Source organism: Diadema antillarum, unplaced genomic scaffold (genome assembly GCF_040938485.1).
Source record: "Diadema antillarum isolate AM-2024a unplaced genomic scaffold, OU_Dant_1.0 seq00000481_RagTag, whole genome shotgun sequence".
Taxonomy (NCBI): domain Eukaryota; kingdom Metazoa; phylum Echinodermata; class Echinoidea; order Diadematoida; family Diadematidae; genus Diadema; species Diadema antillarum.
Window position 1 is genome coordinate 3,683,733 of NW_027271445.1, and position 21,190 is coordinate 3,704,922.

A 21,190-nucleotide genomic window follows, 5' to 3' on the forward strand; every position below is an offset into this window, starting at 1 on the left:
AAAACTACTGTCTTTGTCCATGGTTTAAACCATGGACAAAGATTGTACCACCTTCAGGCCAATAAGTTCCTGCTTGTATGCTATAGACAGTCATGTAATCTCAGTATAATAATAGCTATTATCCCAGAATTATACACACAGCATGTCAATGAATTTGGTTGGGGATTTCCCTGTCACATTGCTGACATCACTGCAAGGAGAGATCAATATTTAAGATCATGCAATCTTGCACAAGAAGGAGGTAATAACCCCAACCCTACCTCTCAAATATGTGATGTGGCTTGCATGCACCAACTTATAAGTAGAGGATATTAATCACTTCATCAAAACACAGAACCAAAATGCAGCCCATGCTCGTTTGTAAAGAAAAAAAAAGGGTTCATCAAATCAAACTGGATCGGAATCTATCATTAATTTGTTCAAAATGCCCAATCACCCAATAATATCATGAATGAAACCTTTCTGCTTGACAGAAATGTGTAACTTCTTTCCTTTTCTTTTCATCACATGTTGTCAAGCAGTTCACCTTCCATCTACACTATCATTTCACATCTTGCTTGGAATGTCACAAATCTTTATGAGAATACTTCCCATACACCTGGCTATGTATCTTTATTACATAGCCTTTTCTATTCTTCTGAGAGGCACATATAACAAATTATTTTGCCAGGGAAAAGTGCCGCTCTGCTTAGACGATATGACTACTGGTCGCAACAAGGACTGAATGACACAAACAAAGCATGGTTACTGACCACACAGTCGGTGGTCAGTGACTGGTCAACTTACCATGTATCCAAATGTGGTCTGAGAAATCTTGGCCTGGACAATTGACCAGAGGACCCACAGGAAGTGGCTGACTGGACTGAACCTGATAAAGGGATTCATGATTTGGGATTTTCATCAAGCTAATATAAACCTGTATCGACTACATGAAAGGGCAATATAAACCTATATTGACTGCATGCAAGGGCAATATAACAAATTTTAAAGCACTCCATTGTATTTAATGAGATGTGCATATCATGTTCTGATACCTACTCCTTCTTTTCCTTTGTCTTTTCTGTATAGTATAATAAAAACACAAACGACATACCAATGGTCTTTGCTGAATGCAAATATCACAAAATATTGCCCTCCTTTCAAAAATAGAGCACTGATCTGGGAATGTGTATCACGAACCTACATTGGGCAAGATGAGAACTTCACAAGAGGCTTAAAGGACAAGTTCACATTTATAGACATGTGGATTGAGTAAATGCAGCAATATTAGTAGAACACATCAGTGAAAATTTGAGGAAAATCAGACAATCTGTTCAAAAGTTATGAATTTTCAGAAGTTTCTACTCACTCACTGCTGGATGAGAAAACTACAAAAGCTTATGATGTCATGTGTGTAGAGTGATATAAAGAAAATCTACAAAAAAAAACATATTTAAACATTTCTTGCATAATAAAAGAACACTTGACTTGCCTCTTTCAGAAGGCAGGGGGAATAATATCATTCTTAACATACATCAACAAGTCAAGGAAATGTGCACTTTTTTCAAAAAATTGAATTTTGTGAAATTCTCTGTAGTAGCCTTCTCATCCTGCACAGATATTTAAAAAAGTGTTATTAACTTTTGAGCGGATCGTCCAATTTGCCCAAAACTTTCATTGCTGTGTTAAACTAATATTGCTGTATTCACTCAATCCACATGTATATATGAAGGTGAACTTGTCCTTTAAGAATCCCAATGCATGACAATTCCTTGTTCTTCAACAATACATGGCTATGGTCAAACAAGGGTCAACTCTATACAGGACATTATTTTCTCAACATTTTTGAGCTATCCTCATGTACAGCAATACAAACCAAACAGAGACAAAAAGTAACACCATTATCGAGGTCTATGCTTTGATCTTCACACAATGGAATAGATTTTGCATCAACTTCTAATAGAAATGGATCTTTTCCTGACAAAAATTGGTGAGCCAACGAAAAATGGCTGACTAGACATAATCCTGGCATTTTACCTCTTTACTTCTCTCAAAATGGCTTCTTCTTCTTCCGCTGTGTCGCCATGGCAACTGGGCTGGTACATCCCCATCTTCTGGCTAGCTGCCAGGTAGGCCTTGATAAAAGTGAGCTGCTGCCCTCTTGTGGGGAAATCCTCTGATTTGAGCTCAAAGTACGGAGGTTCCTCCTTGCAGTAGTTCTGGGCCCATTCACAGAAATGATTGGCGATATCAAACTCCCTGCAGGCATGGTGTATGATTACAATGATTCAGATCCACTAGTTTATTTGCTGCTGTTTGTGTGTGTGTTTTCATAAAACATCCTTGATTACAATAAAACTTGTACTAAATAATCATTACACTTACACTAACAATGTAATACAAACTTGTGTCCATCAACATAGAAGACAAAATAGGAAATTACATATGTGACCCTGAATCACAAAACCAACAAAAAGTCGCCAGACATGGATTTTCAGATAAGAGCATATTCTGAAAGAGCAGACTTTATGCTTTAAAATGATGTATTTAACTCATTTCAAATGGACTCTCCTAACCTATCTTAACATTGGAAAGAAAGCACACACTCTGTAAAGTGTGATCTGCGAAAAGACGCTCTGAAATACAGCTATTCAAGCGCTTAATCGTTACTAAACCGTGCCAGCTGTGCGATGAATGGAAGAAAAAACAGGATGCCAACCACTCACCGATAGTTGTAGCTGGAATATTCATAATCAATCAGAATGAGATTCTTCTTATTTGAGTTGTCTTCATTCACCAGCAGAATGTTACCTGAGAGTCAGATGATTGAGGAAAAAAAGAGATTATATTCTTCATATACACATTTACGGGTCTTTAAATGGACTGTACAGTACTGGTTGAGGTGAGGATTCAGGTCTATAACATCTTTTTTGTGTGTGTGAGATATAATAAGAAATCTCTTATAAAATATGACAGAGCATGTAATTTCAAGAAGGATTCAGTGTTTATTTGATAAAAATTGGCCTTGAAATGGCTGAGATATCCAAAAGAAGCAATCCTAATAAAATTGACAAGCCACTGCTTTTATTAGGATCTCTTTGTTTCACATTGTTTTTTAAAATCTCAGTCATTTCAAAACCAATTTTCATCAAATAAACTTTTGATTCCCCTTAGAATTGTATGCTCTTTAACATTTCATAGAGTGGTTTCTTAATATCTTGCAAAATGTTACAAGATGAATCCTTACCTCAACCAGTACTGTACAGTCTCTTGAAATCTAATACCTACACCTAACAAGCTTGCTTTTAAGTAGGTACCATATTTCTTTTGTATTTTTTACTTAAGAATTAAATTTTTTACTTTGATTCATATGTTCATGGATTAACCACCATGATTTATATCTTAGTAACATTTTATTGTGCATCCAAGCTGGATATCATGCATCATTATTATTTTGTTATCTGATGTTCATTTTTTTCATTGAGGATTATGAAAATAAACTGATTTGAATTTATTGCAACTCATATTGCAATTTTCTAATTTTCTAAAAACTGACGGACAGCATACAAGGATAACTGTAAAAGTTTCTGTATTCTCATTCCTTCAATGGGGAGCTGACATAAACATTTTGACAGGGTAGTAGAAAAGACAAAATGGTTAAAAAATTTGCCAGTGTACTCGCAATTATCAATGAGGGGTCTTTGTAAAGAAAGATCAAATTACAACAGTCTGGGCTTCCAGCGCTGAGGCAACCAACTGTCATGATTTCTACAGAAGGCAGAGGTAGGGCTCTGCAGATACCGGTACCGTAATTTACTAGAAAATATGTTTCAATTCAATCAAATCTTGGCATGGCCCAGAAGTCTTGCGAATGAGGTTAGTTTGATGATCAACTCAGAACTCCTGTGACCATGGCTAGCTAAACGGTCAACTCTGAAGTCATGTGACCAAAGACTAGTTTTATGGTCAACTAGAAGCCCTGTGACCTTGGCTAGTTTGATGGTCAACTTAACAGTCCTGTGACCAAAGGCTAGTTTGACAGTCAACTCAACAATCCTGTGACTATGGCTAGTTTGATGGTCAAATAAGTAGCCCTTTGACCATGGCTAATATGACTGTCAACTCAGTAGTCCTGTGACCATGGCTAGTTTGACAGTCAACTCAGTAGTCCTGTGACCATGGCTAGTTTGACGGTCAACTCAGAAGTCCTGTGGTCGAGGCTAGTTTGATGGTCAACCTAAGTCATGTTGTCAAGGCTAGTTTGATGGTCAACTCAGTAGTCCTGTGACCATGGCTAGTTTGATGGTCAATTCAGAAGTCCTGTGACTAAAGGCTAGTTTGATGGCCAACTCAGAAGTCCTGTGGTCAAGGCTAGTTTGATGGTCAATTCAGAAGTCCTGTGACCATGGCTAGTTTGATGGTCAACTCAGTAGTCCTGTGACTAAAGGCTAGTTTGATGGTCTACTCACCTTCCTGACAGTCGTTGTGGCTGAAGACAACAGGACTCTTTGTTTCTGAAATCAGCTTCCTGTAATAGGAATCAATTACAGAAACTTTTCACACCATTCATGAAGGAAACAAAAGCAATACCCTGGTATGCCCATAAATATAGTTCAGTAGCAAATGATGAAAAAAAAAATGCAAAGGCCCCATGACTCCTGATGAAGTCATATGGTGAAATCAATTTTCTGCGTCATATGACACAGGCAAGGCAACTACCAGACAGCAACTGAATAGACTCAATCATGTGATGAGCATTTGCATAATTGCTTCTGTTTTTTTTTTCTTTCTTACTGTTCACCTACAGTGGAAGAGTACTGAGAAAAGTAATGGCAGTCAATTCAAAGCTAAGGAATGTCAAATCACGATCAAAACAGAATAGTCTTTACAATACTATCGAATGCTATTAAATACAAATAACAAACAGATACTTGCAGCACAAATGGGCATTAGATTACAGTGCACTCCCGTTATAACGAAATGCTCAGGACCGGCAGTTTTCTTTCGTTATAACGAAATTTCGTTATAACCGAACAAATACGATATATAACGAAAACAAGGAAACAACGAATATATATCATATTCTGTTTGCTGAATACTCATCATACACTGGAAAGCTATGTGAAATGTGATGGGATAACTGTATTACAATAATAAACGCAAGTTCCCCTCAGAAACTGTGCGTGACACAAGGAGCGAACACACAGTGGTGTGAAGCATTCACCCATGCAGAGACGCTATAAATGCTTGTTCCGCTACGTATTTTCGAAAGCAATTCGCATTTCGTTATAACGGAGCACATTTCTTTTGTTTTTCTTTGTCTGTGGCGCTCGGAAAAGACTTCGTTATAACGGAAATTTCGCTATAACCGTGTTCGTTATAAGCGAATTTTGTACCATAGACTTTAATGGTGATAATTTTGGGACCAGAAGATTTACTTCGTTATAATGAAATTTCGTTATAACCGTGTTCGTTGTAACGGGAGTGCACTGTATATATCGATGTGGCAAAATAAGATTGAAGGCCTATTCAATACTTGAAAATAGTCTATACATTGGGATCAGGAGATTTTTTGGACTAGCTATAGGTAAATGTTCTCGAAAAAATTTGACTAAGCCGTATTATATAATACATAATGATTTTGTTATTGGAAATATACAATATGTTCTCAGAACCTGAGAGCTTGAAGTGCTATTTGGGTGGAATACTTCAGTCCTTCCTTTGTACATGTATTTCAAACCCTTCAAGGGGAGAAGAGGGGTGGGGGACGATCTCTCGCATTCCTTCTAGTCATCAATTCTCCTTTGGCAAATGAGCATCTATGTACTATAAACCAGAAATTGTCGCACCCACGAAACTTTAGCAAAATTTTCTAGGAGCAAGGATTAGCAGAAGTAAAATGCCAGTAAAAGTTTTTGTCTATAGATGCACAATGCATTGAATGCCAGTTGTTAATTCATGAAGATTTCATGCTGGCAATGTTTCTGGTTTAAATCATTGAGGACGAGTCCGGAGTATACTCAGGCAAGTGTCTATGGGAAATGAGTGTTGTAGCAAAAAATCAAACCGTCCTCAACGGATCCCTGCAACAATGCTACGTCATGCTATGAGAAATAAATCAGACAATCACATGATCAAGTACCAGTAGAGTTCACTGATGACTCTAAATGAACCGTTGAAAACAATTTATTAAAAATAATCATCTCACACCACAGCAAGGTAAATTAAAACAGATTTACTAAGTACTTTGTCAGACACTAGTTGCACATATTGAACTCTTTGTGTGCAATGGCACTAAGGTCCTGTGTGCTACATTATTCTGAGACAGCAGTGCAAATGCAATGAGCATTTTTTTTAAAGTCTGTTTTTCAAAGGAACTTATTTATGCTAGTAGAAACGCAGTACAACAGAATTGTAGAGAAAATTGCAAGCGTTGTGCTGTGATGTAAACTTTATGACAAAGCAGCAACTATTTTTTATGCAAATGGCCAACTTTTCTCTACAACTTTTCACCGAAGCATTTATAACAGAAACGCAGTCCAGCAAAGTTGTAAACAAAATCGCAAGCTTTCATGTGACACACAAGGCAATTTTCTTTTTTTCCTGGCAAATGGCCAGTATTCAAAACACAACCCCAAAACAGACTGCAAATTTATATTTTTGGTCATCAATGTACATACACATACTTCCATGGACAGGTCTGGGTGACATTACGTTTTGAAGACACAACCTCAACAGATAATCAGAAAAATTTTACAAACAAAAAAAATACCCTTAGGAATATTGCTACTCAGTCACCAAGCATTGTAAAAGAGCTCTATGTGTGTGAGAAATGGAATCATGTGTGATGTTTTCTACAGTTGTACAGTGTATGTACCGTGGCACATAACATGTTAATGCATACCTACATATAGTGACTGCCCCCGCCGCAAATTCTTCTATTATAACATATTTGACCCATCTCGTGAGGGGCTAGCAGTAGCCCAGGGCCCTGTTTCATAAAAAAAACGTTCATAAAGTTATGCATGACTTTACGATTGACTGGAATATGAAGTGCTAATATGTGTGTTTTTTCCCCTTACATTTTAACAAAGTATGACTGTATGTCCATATTTAATCTACATTGGGGCAAAAATACACTTTCAACTAAAAAATCTGTTGACATGCAAGAATAATAATTATCATGCAAATTTCAACTGCAGCTATTGAAACTCATAATGATTAGAAAACCCACTTGGCTTGCCATATCAACATCATTCGTAAAGTTGTGCGTAACTTTACGCACAGCTTTATGAAACAGGGCCCAGGGCTAGTAGTTGATGGTCTAATACTCACTTGACAAAGCGTTTCTCCATCTCCAGGTCATGTGACAGGATCTCCTTTAGAAGCTGTTGCCGGGCGTCGTCTTCAAACGAGACACTCATAGCCTTGTTGAACCATCTGTAGATCATAGAAACAGATGAAGTCAGGCTTATTTGTACAATGTGTATAATTCATCTCTTCATCTATCTCTTGTTCATATCAATGAATACATTCTGTGAGATAACGCAATCTCTCCCATCATTATAACACGGGCAATAGATGGCGCTGTTCTCACACGCATTCAAATATCACAGGCAGAGACTCCAACCCAAAGCACCTTCTGATCTGGAGATTCTCCTGCCTGAAACCCCTAGCAAACGGGAGACTCCAACTTGATGTGTGCGAAGTTCCTAGGGTTCTAGATGCTCTCTGGTGCTATCTTAGGCTTCTTTTTTCAACATACGATAGAAATAAGTACGAAATCATTTCCAACGGGAGACAAAGAGCCAGGGCGGGAGAAATTAAATCTCAAGCGGGAGAACGGGAGATTTTGCAAAAATGGGTTTTCGGCGGGAGATCTCCCGTCAAAAACGGGAGAGTTGGAGTCTCTGCACAGGCAATGTGTTGGGACAATGTAATTTATATCAAAAAGAAGACTTTACTCTCACTATATCGCTTCCCTCCTCAACTCTTCTCTTTCTAGGCTCTTCTGTTGCCAAGTAACGATCCCTGCAAGGACTACGTACACATGGTGTTACCGCAAACCTTCCTCCCTCATCTACATTGTACTTCACCATGTAAACCTTTAAGCAATACATGAAGAGTTTGTTTGCAAAAACCGATAAGTCCATATCTGCCAAATGGAGATATTTGCGATTACAGGTCAAGAAAAATAAAGAGAATAATAAGAAATTTTTTGAATCTTTTGACCATAATTTCAAAAATGTACCTTTATATGCAGTGACCAATATATTATTTAAAAGGTATTATTTTGTAACGTACTTTATGACAGAGACCACACTTCAAAATCTTCAAAAATGGACTTATCGGTTTTTGCAAACAAACTCTTCACATACTATTATCTCATTCCACAGAGATTTTCTCTCATCGGTCACTCATCGGAAGCAAAGATTCTTGCTTCCAGTCACCCACCGAATTGTACTGCTCTCAGTCTGATGATCCGACTCGGTGGAGTATCAGGTGAGTGTCAGATGTGTCACACGTGATCCTCATTGGACGATCTTGCCTCATCAGATCACCGCCTGACATGTCTGACACTGACCCGATAGTCAACTGACACAAGTCAGATTCATCAGACTGTGATCCAATACACTTCAGTTGGTGGCCGGAAGGATTACACTTAGCTTCCGATGAGTCAACGATGAGAAATAATCTCTGTGGAATGGGGTGTAAGGAAGACTTAAACTGCATTCACAGAGAGAGGTGTTTTTAGTTTTTAGTTTGTCAGGTCACATGGCAAATAAACTAAAATGTACAATCGGTGGTATTAATGACACCATTCACATTGAAATCTTGTGTGAGTATTTCATGCAAAGTTTGAATTGCCACCCTCAATATCACAGCATTTTGTATACATACATATTGCAGTGTATTTGCATGAATTCACATTTTAAGATACTGTACAGCAGTATTTACCTATCAATGTGAATCATCTTTTCTCTGGTATTAGAGTTTTAACCCCTTGAACACTAGCCCCATGTATACTCAAGGAGGTGTTTGTGAAAAATGTGAGTTTAAAAATCAGCTCGTCCTCAACGGGTTAATATCAAACTAGCAGATTTGGTTGGTCATAGAAAACTTCAAAAGTGCTTTGAACTTTGTTCTTTACTCTCGATAACCGATTTAATCAATCATACTTGCAGAAAAACAAAATCACCTTCATGTGTGAAAACTACAAAGTAGGCAAACAACAGGCATATAATTGACTTATTTGCGCATGATCATGATAGTGAAACTGGCAATGAATTCTGAACTACAGTGCATGCCACACATACTTGTGTACAAGGCATGTACAAATGAAGAGTTTGTTTGCAAAAACCGATAAGTCCATATTTGTCAAATGGAGATATTTGCGATTAAAGGTCAAGAAAAATAAAGAGAATAATAAGAAAATTTTTGCTTCTTTTGACCATAACTTCAAAAATTTACCTTTATATGTAGTGACCAATATATCATTTAAAAGGTATTATTTTGTACTTCATGACAGAGACCGTACTTCAAAATCTTCAAATATGGACTTATCGCTTTTTGCAAACAAACTCTTCAAATATTTCACAGGATCACACTGATTCCAGCAGCTGCTCAATAAATAGTCTGTGTTCTCCAACAGCAAGACAAACAAGTTGAGTAAATCAAACAGTCATAACTGCTCCTGGTAGCTAGAATCCCTTTTGACCTTTGACCCTGATGCATTCAATTGTATGCAAATACACATTCATCACGTCCATATGTGACCAGACATAGAAGTTCACTGTGATTATCTCAATGCCTTATTTGAAAGGGACAAACAAGATGAGGCTCTACAGGTGACATAACATTTGTTCCTGCGACAATTGCTCCGGTCTTATTTTCTCCTAACTTTAAAGGGCCTGTACAGCACTGGTTGAGATAGGGATTCATGTTTTGAACATTCCTAAGTGAGATAATGAAAAGCCTCTTATGAAATATGAAAGAGCATGTAATTTTAAGAAGGATTCAACGTTTATTTGATGAAAACTGGTTTTCAAATGGCTGAGATATCCCAAAATGTGCTAATAATAAAAGGCGACATGCCCCAACTTTATTAGTATCTCTTTGTTTCACCTTGTTTTTGGATATCTCACCCATTTCAAAACCGATTTTCATCGAATAAACTTTTGATACCCCTTAGAAGTGCATGCTCTTTGACATCTCATAGAGTGGTTTCTGAATATCTCACAAAACGTTAAAAGCTAAATCTTCACCTCGACCAGAACTGTACACACCCTTTAACTACACTGTAATAGGGTTAAGGTTAGGGTTAGGGTTAGGGTTGTGATAGGGCTTTAGATTTTGTTCTATGTGAAGATTAGGATTAGGGTTTGGATTATGTTTGTGGGTAGAGATTATGTTTGGCTTGGTGTGCAGGTATTTCATAGGAGCAATTGTTGCAATTAAGCAAATGTCCCAGAACCGGCTATACCATAGTCACAAAGAAATAAGGAACATAAAATGTTTCTAGTGGTCTTTTACAAGCAATTGTTGAAAAGAAATAGTTGGCAGGTACTCTGGAAAGGACAAGTCCCTTTTTTAACATTTTTACACAAAGAGATACCCTTGATCAAACCTGATGGCAGTTTCATAAAGAATAATTCACCCTCCCAATAGAAGACACACAAATAAACACAGATAAAAGCCACACCTACACAAACGCACACACAAAATCACAATGACAAACAAGACACTGTAGACGTTATGGACTGTAATGCTCCCGCACATTTGCTGTTCAAGAAGACACAACAAGTGAACACCAAACGTTATCAATCTACACAAGTAGACATAACAGATAGTTGAAAAAAAAATATACACTCAAAACAAGAAAAGAAAGATAGTCACAATAATAATCACACTACACTGTAATTGCCTCTGGGCACAGGTCTGTTGATGATGCGACCTTTCTGTGTGATAAGGCATCACACAAAGGCCTGTAGAGGAATTACTTGCACGCCAGTGCAAACAAATAATTTTGTATGCACATCAATATCTTTTGTAAATATTCCCTGGCTCATAGGTCTGATGCTGAAGAATACTGCTGGTGTAAAGACATAAATCCCTTCATGGCTACACAAAGATTTATCGCACAAGGGCGGTCTCTTCATGGGAAGCGATTTTTGAAAACCTCAGCAAAAACATCCAGTAATAAAAGAGACGAGAGCCACTCAACCACAACACTAGGCAATCAAATATGAACTTTTTAGGAGGCAGTTTACAGACAGCCATGGATTAACACTGTACTTTTTGAGGGTAATGTTTATCTAAAAAGATATCAAACTGTGAGGCACTCGACACAGAATACATAGTTCAAGAAGAGCCACAGTAGGAATGCAAACACACACCTCATTTTATGTCAACAAACTGATCATTCAGGCTAGATACTCACTCCCATGTTCCCTGCAGATAAAACATGGCTGTCCTACTTATACAGTAAAAATCACCCCATCAAATGTTCAATCTCACAAAAGGCTTACATTCTAGTTCAACACTACAACTCACAGGACCCAAAACATAAGAAACAGCTTCGCTTAATTTTAGGGCAATTCCGTAAAATAGTACACCTCCACGTCAAAATCGTCAAATCATTGCAAGTAACATATCATATCAATCGTCAAAGATTATATTTTCAAGGAATTTCGTTGATTTCAATTTGTTATGCGTATTCTAAGAATTATGGGTATTGAATCAGTACTTATTTTACCCAGGAGCAACCAGGGAATAAAACCCACCAACACAGCTGCGCAGCATTTCACATTGTGCAACAACAAAAAATAGTAAACTTGATGAAATTAATGTAGAGAAGCTATTTCTACAAGGCTCATTTCAAAATCTACCAGCAAAGAAAGATCTATTCACATCCACTGTGTGGTATAACATTCAGCATGTACAATGTAGTCTTTGTGCAGTAATCAACAGAACTAGAAAGAACAAGAGGAGATGGATCACTGGCCTATAGGTTGAGTTATCAATGGTTTGGAAGGGACTTCTCCCCACACTAAACCTTGAGATCAGGTTTGAAAAGATATAACTGCTCTTTCTACTGATGTATCACATTTATATCAATGAAAATGTAAGATGAATTCAAACATGTCCAAGAAAATTTGAAATCAAATTTCATATGTTTTTCCATTGGTATGAAAGAGCACCTCTGACCCTTCATTGATTTCGCCACAGGAGTAAAGACTATAGCAAGATTCGCTGCAACCTGTCATGTCTGTGAACTCTGCATCTTCTTCCCACACCCCACCCCCTCTCACCCCATCAGGGTTGGGGAACTTTCCTCCCTGTATGGCCTGATGAGTCATGTGACTGAGTCATGTGATAACTCATGTGACAGAAGTGACCTTGAGAGGTCCTCCCCTTCGTGGACCTTTATCAGTGGCATAGCAAGAATAAGGCTACACGTTCAGTGTTACAGTCGACCCCTATCGCAACCTTTATCATCACTCTATGGCACTATACTATCAGATTTCTTGGTGTTTAAAGGTCACTTACAAGTGTATTTCTGCCAACCAGTTTGATTGCCCCAAGTAATGCACTTTTGATCTGATGTAGCTTTCAACAATACAGGAGTTTCCTTCAAACTACTGTAAAACAAGCAAGGTTTGCGTGCATTTTAATTTCGCGAATTTCGCGAGCACCAAGATTCGCGAAATTAAAATGCACGCGAAATTTCTTGTCTACACTATATGCATTGAACACCAGAGGCAATTCGCGAAAATTTCATGCCACGAAAAAGGCCGTCGGCTCCAATTCGCGAAAATTTGGTGCCGCGAATATATCATGTTTCACAGTATCCTAATGGCAAGGGGAAAAAGTTGTTCTCATCAGGTTGAGAGGGTCATCAGGTTGAGAGGGTCATCAGGCAATAAACATGTCAGTGACATTAAGAGGAAAAATCATGAAATCCATCTATGATCATGAAACTTTTCTCCTGAGAACTTTCTACAATGCTTTGTAGGATTCTACCTTTAAAACACAGCATTCTGTCATCACTGACATGACTGACCACATGTCAGATAAAACTTGGTTAGAGTAGCTTTGATTAAACTACGTAAAGATTGCCCCAAGGTGACACTAGGAATTTAATAGACCCCCATTTACATCAAGCTTAGCAAAAAAGGAAGAAAAAAGAAAGGTAATGGAGGATGAGCCTCCTTTTTTTTTTTTGGGGGGGGGGGGTGAGCAGTACCAGGGGCTCTGCTGTGGCTCAGCCCTGCTATTCACATTTGTTACATCATAATGGGCTTTTTTCTTAGTTTTGAGCAGTATAAGAATCTCCTGTGTTGTTTGATATCAATCCAAGCTCTCGTCTGGTGAATATGTAAGGTAGTTTACAATTACAAATGCAACCAAATTCAAAGCAAAAGTGAGGAGTAATAACCATTCTCATTACTGTATCCTTTTGACAATTTCAGGCAGGACATTTTTTGAGCTTTCCCATTTACCTGCCATTTTATATTATATGTCTTCATTGGAGCAAATGCCCTCTCACAAAAAAAAAAAAAAAATCATTCAGTTCCTTTTGAGCTTATTTTAATGACCACTGCACACACAGGCTTAAACTTGTAATTCATTGCTTCGAAGTTCAGCAGACGACATTAACTTAATTTGGAATACAAGACCGGAAATAATTGAATAATTACCACAAGAGCAATTAGTGCATCACTTCTGGGAAAACTGATTCCAATAATCTGCATGCTAAAATGTTGCTAAACTATTGCAAATTTGTATAGAGGAGGGGTATAGAGAGGCAAAATTTGATGATTGTGGAGAATGTAATGCAATTTCAGAGTTTAGCTCGGACCAAGCTTTGGCAACAAGGTAATTTGAAATCTAACGAGAAAAATTGTCACAAGAGTGGCGTTACTCATGCATAAAGAACACAGTGACGATAGGATTGAGGGAGTTGAGCTTGGCCATGGCCTGATTTCTCTCTGTAAACTCACAATAAAAATTGGGGGGGGGGGGGGGGGGGGGGGAGTCCAGCATTGTAATTCAGTTCCTGGGTCAAGTTCGGCCCATGCCTATGACGTAAACAGGGTCTGCTTGGCTGGTGGCCTTTTATCACTCATTACAGACAGACAAAACTCTGGTACAGCCCTTGTAGCTGATAACTGTTCACCTGATAATATCAGATGTTTCCTCCAACAGGTATTGGGGAAGTAAGACTCGGAAGAAGAGCAACCTATCAGTGAGGTTGCATTTCCATTGACTTCTGTCAATTAGGTCTGCAACCTTTTTTGAAGGACGTCGTCCAATTATTTGTGCTGAAGCCGAGCACGTCAGTCTTACAAATGACTTTTTACTGGTAATTCATGAGCCTGGAGAGGCTTTTCTACTGTTTTTGTATTGTAGAAATTAATCAATGTTTCTTTGCTACAGACTAGTATAAAAATGATTTTTATTTGCCTGGTCCCTCCAATGAAGTTTCTTAGCCAGGAATTCACCTGGCATTCATCAGTTGTTGCAAAGTAAGGTATGTCTCCTGCAACTTTTTGAATATCATTTCAAAGCTTCTCGAGGCAGAGCTCTGCTGGTTGGTAGTGATTTGGACTGGCAGCAAAATTCAGCAATTCGAAAGCATGACTTTTAAAATTTCAGAAAGGTCTCACCCCTCAATGTTGGCTAGACTAGGTTTGGAGTGACAACCCTCTGCTAACTTCTCTTGCAACATCAAGAGGGACTTGAACAAAGGCTACAAATCTTGTGAAAGACACAGTCTTAACCCGTTGAAGACAGGTCCCCAGTATACTCAGGGAAAGTGTCAATGGGAAATGTACGTTGTAGCAAAATCAGCCCGTCCTCAACAGGTTAAAAGATGTCAGGCAAATACAATATGTAGCTGTACATGTAACTCAAAAGAATCAGAATGGACAGCAGAATGTGGAAGGAGAGAATGATGGGATAGTGTTTGGTAAAATCTATAAGGTTTGAAAGAAAGACTATTTAAAGGTCATTAACAAGTACACCTACTGAAGGCCAGCAAAACGTCAAAATCAGGCCAGCTGATGTCAGAGCTAGACCAGACTGTTCAGTCCGCTGTCAAAATGCAAACAAAACATGCACACACACACACGCACACACACAAACTCCAAGGTCAATTCACTCACATCCCCTTGACTGGTCCAAAGCCAAAGTGCACTTTGCGACAGCACAAGATCTGCAAAGTATAGTGAACCTGCAGTATTTTATTATTTAAAACACAGCGCTTGCTGGCTAATATCACTGTAGATTGACCACATAAAAACATGCAAGGGGGTTGGGAGGATAGAACGGAATACGGCTACAGTGCATCAAGTTGCACTACACCCATTGGAATACTCTTGGATGCGTTCGCAAGGTAGCAACACTTTACACTGTAACAGCACCCTTGTATTACTTGTAACATACTGCAGTACAAATTTTATCCACGATTTCATTTTTTTAAAGGACAAGTTCACCTTCATAAACATAAGGATTGAGAGAATGTAGCAATATTAGTAGAACACATCATTGAAAATTTGAGGAAAATCAGACAATCCGTACAAAAGTTATGAATTTTTGAAGTTTTTGTGCAGTACCCGCTGGATGAGAAGACTACTGCAGTGTATGAATAACTTAGATGTCACATGCGTACAACAATATAAGGAAAATATAAAGAGAATTTCACAAAATTCCATCTTTTGAAAAAAGTACACATTCCCCTGACTCGTTACCGATAAATGTTATGGGTAATATTATTCCCCCTGCCTTTAGCAAGAGGCAAGTCAATTGCTCTTTTATTATGCGAAAAAAGTGAAAATATGTTGAATTTTCTTTTATATTTTCTTTATACTGTTGTACGCATATGACTCACGAGCTGTAGTAGTCTCCTCATCCAGCGGTTCCAACACAAAAATTTAAAAAATTCATAACTTTTGCATCGATTGTCCACTTTTCCTCAAACTTTCACTGATGTGTTCTACTAATATTGTTGCATTTTCTCAATCCTTGTGTTTATGAAGGTGAACTTGTCCTTTAAGCACTATAAAAAGAGGAAAACGCACCTCTAACCCCCCCCCCCCCAACACACACACACACACACACACACAAACACACAAACACTTCGGATCAGGTATTGTAGCCTACATTTCCATCAGTTTGATGCAAATTCTTCTCATAATGGCAAAAACTGATAATCACACAACGTGTAATTATTCTTTAATACATAAAATTTCAGGGCTGCCAACACTGGAAACTAGTTGAGAGTGAGACTCCCATAGGCCAATGCTATGATTTAGGAGTCAAAATGAGTGAGATCAATAGAAATGCATGCAAATGAAATAAAGTTTTAGAGTGAGAAAGGACCAAAATGCGTGAGTCTCACGCTCAATGCGTGAGAGTTGGCAGCCCTGAAATTTATCAAAAGCCACGTCCCAGGTAATTTGTTAGGACTCCATCAATCATAGAACTCACCAATTATATTCAGGCATTTATAACCTGTCCTTGTACCTGGAGACGCATTGTTGTTGTTGCTTTTTAATTTCCTTTCATCTATAGTTCATATTTTGGCAAAAAGCCAAAGCAAAACAATAATAGATTCCTGCTGGTTACGGATCAAGCACTCCATTGAGGTTCATATGGAAACAGAAACCCACTACCTACAACCATGGAAAAGTACCAACATTTTACACTGTCATCAGATTTTGGAAACCTTTTAACAACTGAGTTTTGTTGCTGCAATAAATACCATCTTTAGCATCTACATATTTTTGAAAGCAGTTTTATAAGAGCCGAAGCACAAAGTTGCAGAATGTAAAGACAGGAAATGCAATTTATACACCACATAGGTCAAAGGTGAATCAGCAATTCATCATTTTAGACAGTCATACATCTAAAGAAAATTTGAACACACTTTCATGGTAGATATAAAACAAAATATCAACACTGCATTCTATACATAAAACCTAGCATTTAGATAATGGCTCATAATGTCAAAGCCCTGTAAAGAAAATGCTGATTTTTATCAAAGACTGTGAAATGTATTTAATTGTACATCCGTAGGAATTAACCACACAACATTGTAACATGGTAACAAATAGATTTCCCCAACCAGGAATTTAATCGTGAAGGAGAAACTGACTAGAAATTTATGTCTGTGTTAAACCTTTACATACAGCAGGGTTTTATCTAGAATTTACCATTCATAAGCCATAACTAGCAATATGCATGCATCAGTGGTCATCTCTGGGTAAAATTTGCATTATAAAGTGACAATGCATGGAAATCAGGATTTCAACTATAATGTACACTGTAGGAGGGTGTGGCAATACACAGCCATGGAGTCCAGTTCTCTCCAATTCTTTTGCTGATACAACACTTACACAGTTGTGTATACATCTGATATAATTATTATCTCCCGTCTCTCAATACATGCGCCATGCAATAGCAGTTGTAGGATTGCACAGAGAAAACTCACACCTGAGAAAACCAGATCTATGCTACCAAAAGTGGTATTTGTTTATTTGATAAGATGAAGACCCACACGATAGGAGATCTCAAATCATATCTGGGCATTGCTTGATAACAACACTCATCTTTGCCCCACATCTCCATACAATAGATGAAGTTAAAGGGATGGTACAGTATTGGTGGAGATGAGAATTGGGCTTTTAACTTTTTGCGAGATACCAAGAAAACACTTATGATATAGTACAGAGCATACCATTTTAAGAGGAATTCAAAGTTTATTTGATAAAAATCGGGTTTTGAATTACTGAAACATCCAAAAACAAAGTAAAACAAAGCAATCGTAATAAAGTGTGGGTCCCACACTTTTTAAAATTGCTCTTTTCTGGATATCTCAGCCATTTCAAAACCAATTTTCATCAAATAAACGTTGAATTCCTCATAGAATTACATGCTCTTTCATATTTTATAAGAGGTTTCTCATTATTTCACCAAAAAAAGTTAGAAACCCAAAATTAGGTCTCAACTAAAACTGTACAATCCCTTTAATCTCATACGCAATACATGTTTTAAATACACAGACAACGTAGGCATGCCAAGAACACAGACATATAACTCATCAACAAATTTATTTCCCTTACTCATCTGTGATATTTTTTTCAATCAAAAACACTCAAGTTTAAAGAACAAGTCCACCTGCATATACAATGGAAGTGAATTGAGTGAATGCTTCAAGAAGAACACATCAGTGAAAGTTTGGGAAAATTGGACAATCCCTTCTAAAGTTACAAATTTCTAAAATACCTGCGCAGTCACTGCTGGATGAAAAGACTAGTGTATGATGTCACATGCATGAAACAACAAAAGGAAAATATAAAATGAATTTCACAAATTTTATTTTTTGAAAAAAAAGTGCTCATTTCCTTGACTTGTCCCTCATACATTCTAAGCGTAATATTCTCTCAGCCTCCTGAAGGAAGGAAAATCAAGTGTTCTCTCGTTATGGGAGGAAAGTGAAAATATGTTGAATTTTCTTTGTTTTCTTTATATCATTGTACACACGTGGCATCACAAGCTGTAGTGGTCTTCTCATCCAGCAGTGACTGAGCAGAAATTTTTAAAATTCATAACTTTGAAATGAAATACTCAATTTTCCTCACACTCCCACAGAATGTGTTCTACTTAATTATTGCTGCATTCACTCAATCCACATGTCTATGAAGGTGAACTTGTCCTTTAATAGTCAAACACAAACACAGCTAGGAGCAAAAAATGAGAAAATGATAAACTGACAAATAGGACTTTGGTGACTGGTATTTTATTCTCCTACACAGGTCACTTGAAAAAAAGTCACCTTCAGGAGTATGTCTAGACAAAGGTATCATCAGAAAAGAGAGACACACCAGTACTGTAAAAGTGGATATTTTCGCGTGACTAATTTTTCGCGCTTGGCCGGGTGAGAAGAGTTTCGCGGGTTTTTAAAGGACAAGTTCACCTTTATAAACATAAGGATTGAGAGAATGTAGCAATATTAGTAGAACACATCATTGAAAGTTTGAGGAAAATCAGACAATCCGTTCAAAAGTTATGAATTTTTAAAATTTTTGTGCAGCAACCGCTGGATGAGAAGACTACTGCAGTGTATGAATAACTTGCGTACAACAATATAAGGAAAATATAAAGAGAATTTCACAAAATTCCATCTTTTGAAAAAAGTACACATTCCCCCGACTCGTTACCGACAAATGTTATGGGCAATATTATTCCCCCTGCCTTTAGAAAGAGGCAAGTCAAGAGCTCTTTTATTATGCGAAAAAAGTGAAAATATGTTGAATTTTCTTTTACATTTTCTTTATACTGTTGTACGCATATGACTCACAAGCTGTAGTAGTCTCCTCATCCAGCGGTTCCAACACAAAAATTTTAAAAATTCATAACTTTTGCATCGATTGTCCAATTTTCCTCAAACTTTCACTGATGTGTTCTACTAATATTGTTGCATTCTCTCAATCCTTATGTTTATGAAGGTGAACTTGTCCTTTAATTCCGCGGAATCAAGACATCACGCACAGGAACACATGGCAAGCAAAAATATTCGCGTGCTTTTATTTTTGCGCTAGTTTCTGGTTGCGCGAAATGCGCGAAAATTTCATCACTGCGAAAATTTCCACTTTTACAGTATACAGACAGAAAAAGGTCAGATAGCCCAAAATGTTGAAGGAAGAACTGGTGACATGGGAGTACAAATGTAGATAACTCTGAGATGTGCCCCAGTCTATTCCATGCAAGGCATGATTCAATTTACATACATGTATGATGCACAATTTAGGTAGCATGGGTTTAAAGCATTGAACATTTCTCCTTCTTTTTTTTCCAGTTGCCTCACTCGTTGCCAGGTAAATGCCTTAGAAGTAAAATGCAAATAAAAAATGCATACATGTGTACTTTAATCCTCAACTCTTAAGCTAACTGGAGTGTGGAACATTTGGAACCTGTGTAGGCATTTTTTTTTTTAAACTACTGGTATTTTTTTTTTTCTTTAGTGGGGAGAAGCAAACTCATTCACAAGCTCTCTAATTGGTTTACAGTGTGTATTTTTCTTTAAAGGGATTGTATAGTTTTGGTTTAGACTCAAATTCAGGTTTCTAACATTTTTTGGTGAGATAATGAGAAACCTGTTATGAAATATGAAAGAGCATGTAATTCCATGAGGAATGCAACCTTTACTTGATGAAAATTGGTTTTGACATGGCTGAGATATCCAAAAAAGTGCGATTCTAATAAAGTGTGGGACCCACCTTTTACTATGATAACTTTGTTTTACTTTGTTTTTGGATGTTTCAGTCATTCCAAACCCAATTTTCATCAAGTAAACTTTTCCTATTAAAATGGTATGCTTTGTACTATTTCATAAGTGTTTTTCGCAAAAAGTGAAAAGCCCAATTCTCATCTCCACCAATACTGTACATCCCTTTAACCTTGTGAATAGATTGGGGGTCAAATATCTTTCTGCACCAAGACTTCTGATTTGGGGAGCATAATGTGTAATACATTTGTAATATCATAGGCTTAATACTCTGCATGAAAGCTTACTCTCACACACTTTCCTCCGTATTATGTGGGCATGTTCAGTGATTTGGAGAAAAATTTGCTGTGTGTGGAAGTATTGATACATTCCTTTAATACAAATTATATCTCAACATGGATACACATACAGACAAACAGAATGCAAACGCACACATTTGTATTAGAAGAAACATAAAATACATTAAAACAAACAGAAAGTACTGAGGTTCACAGTCACACAGACAGCTAGACACACGTACACAAACACATACACATATAGAGTCATACAGAGACAGCGAGACAATACACATGCACACACACACACACACACACACACACACACCAACACATAGATGCCCTCCAGTTTACCCTGGTACACACACACTTTCCTCTTCAATACAACGTTTTCTACACACCTATCCAATCTCACTAATGACGGAGAAAAGCCATTATTGAAAGGTATGGTCATACAATCTAGTCATGCCTAAACAAAATTTGTTGTGCATTCAGAAAAGAGCAGCTGAGTGAGAGAAAAGTGCATAGTACTCTGTCTCATATTACACTCTAAATCACCCCCTTCCTTACCCCGTGGCTCGGCACGTGTTTTCTCACTTCGGTAAATATTCTGTCCTCACACAAACTCTTGATCTTCGGAATTTTA

At 37.5% G+C, this 21,190-nt stretch overlaps 1 protein-coding gene across 3 annotated transcripts in view; it reads right to left on the reverse strand.

Moving 5' to 3' along the window:
• Positions 1-252: 252 nt before the first annotated feature.
• Positions 253-21,190, reverse strand: part of LOC139733550 (choline kinase alpha-like) — a 37,635-nt gene continuing 16,697 nt past the window's right edge. Inside the window, exons 5-9 of one of the 3 annotated variants that reach the window (XM_071644355.1) lie at positions 7,315-7,419; positions 4,449-4,507; positions 2,706-2,790; positions 2,017-2,238; positions 253-868 (exon numbers count right to left, since the gene is read on the reverse strand). In XM_071644355.1, coding sequence (XP_071500456.1) covers positions 778-868; positions 2,017-2,238; positions 2,706-2,790; positions 4,449-4,507; positions 7,315-7,419 — 562 coding nt within the window. In that variant the 3' untranslated portion in view covers positions 253-777. The remainder of the gene's footprint in view (positions 869-2,016; positions 2,239-2,705; positions 2,791-4,448; positions 4,508-7,314; positions 7,420-21,190) is intronic. The other 2 variants (XM_071644356.1, XM_071644358.1) reach the window with 2 other exon arrangements.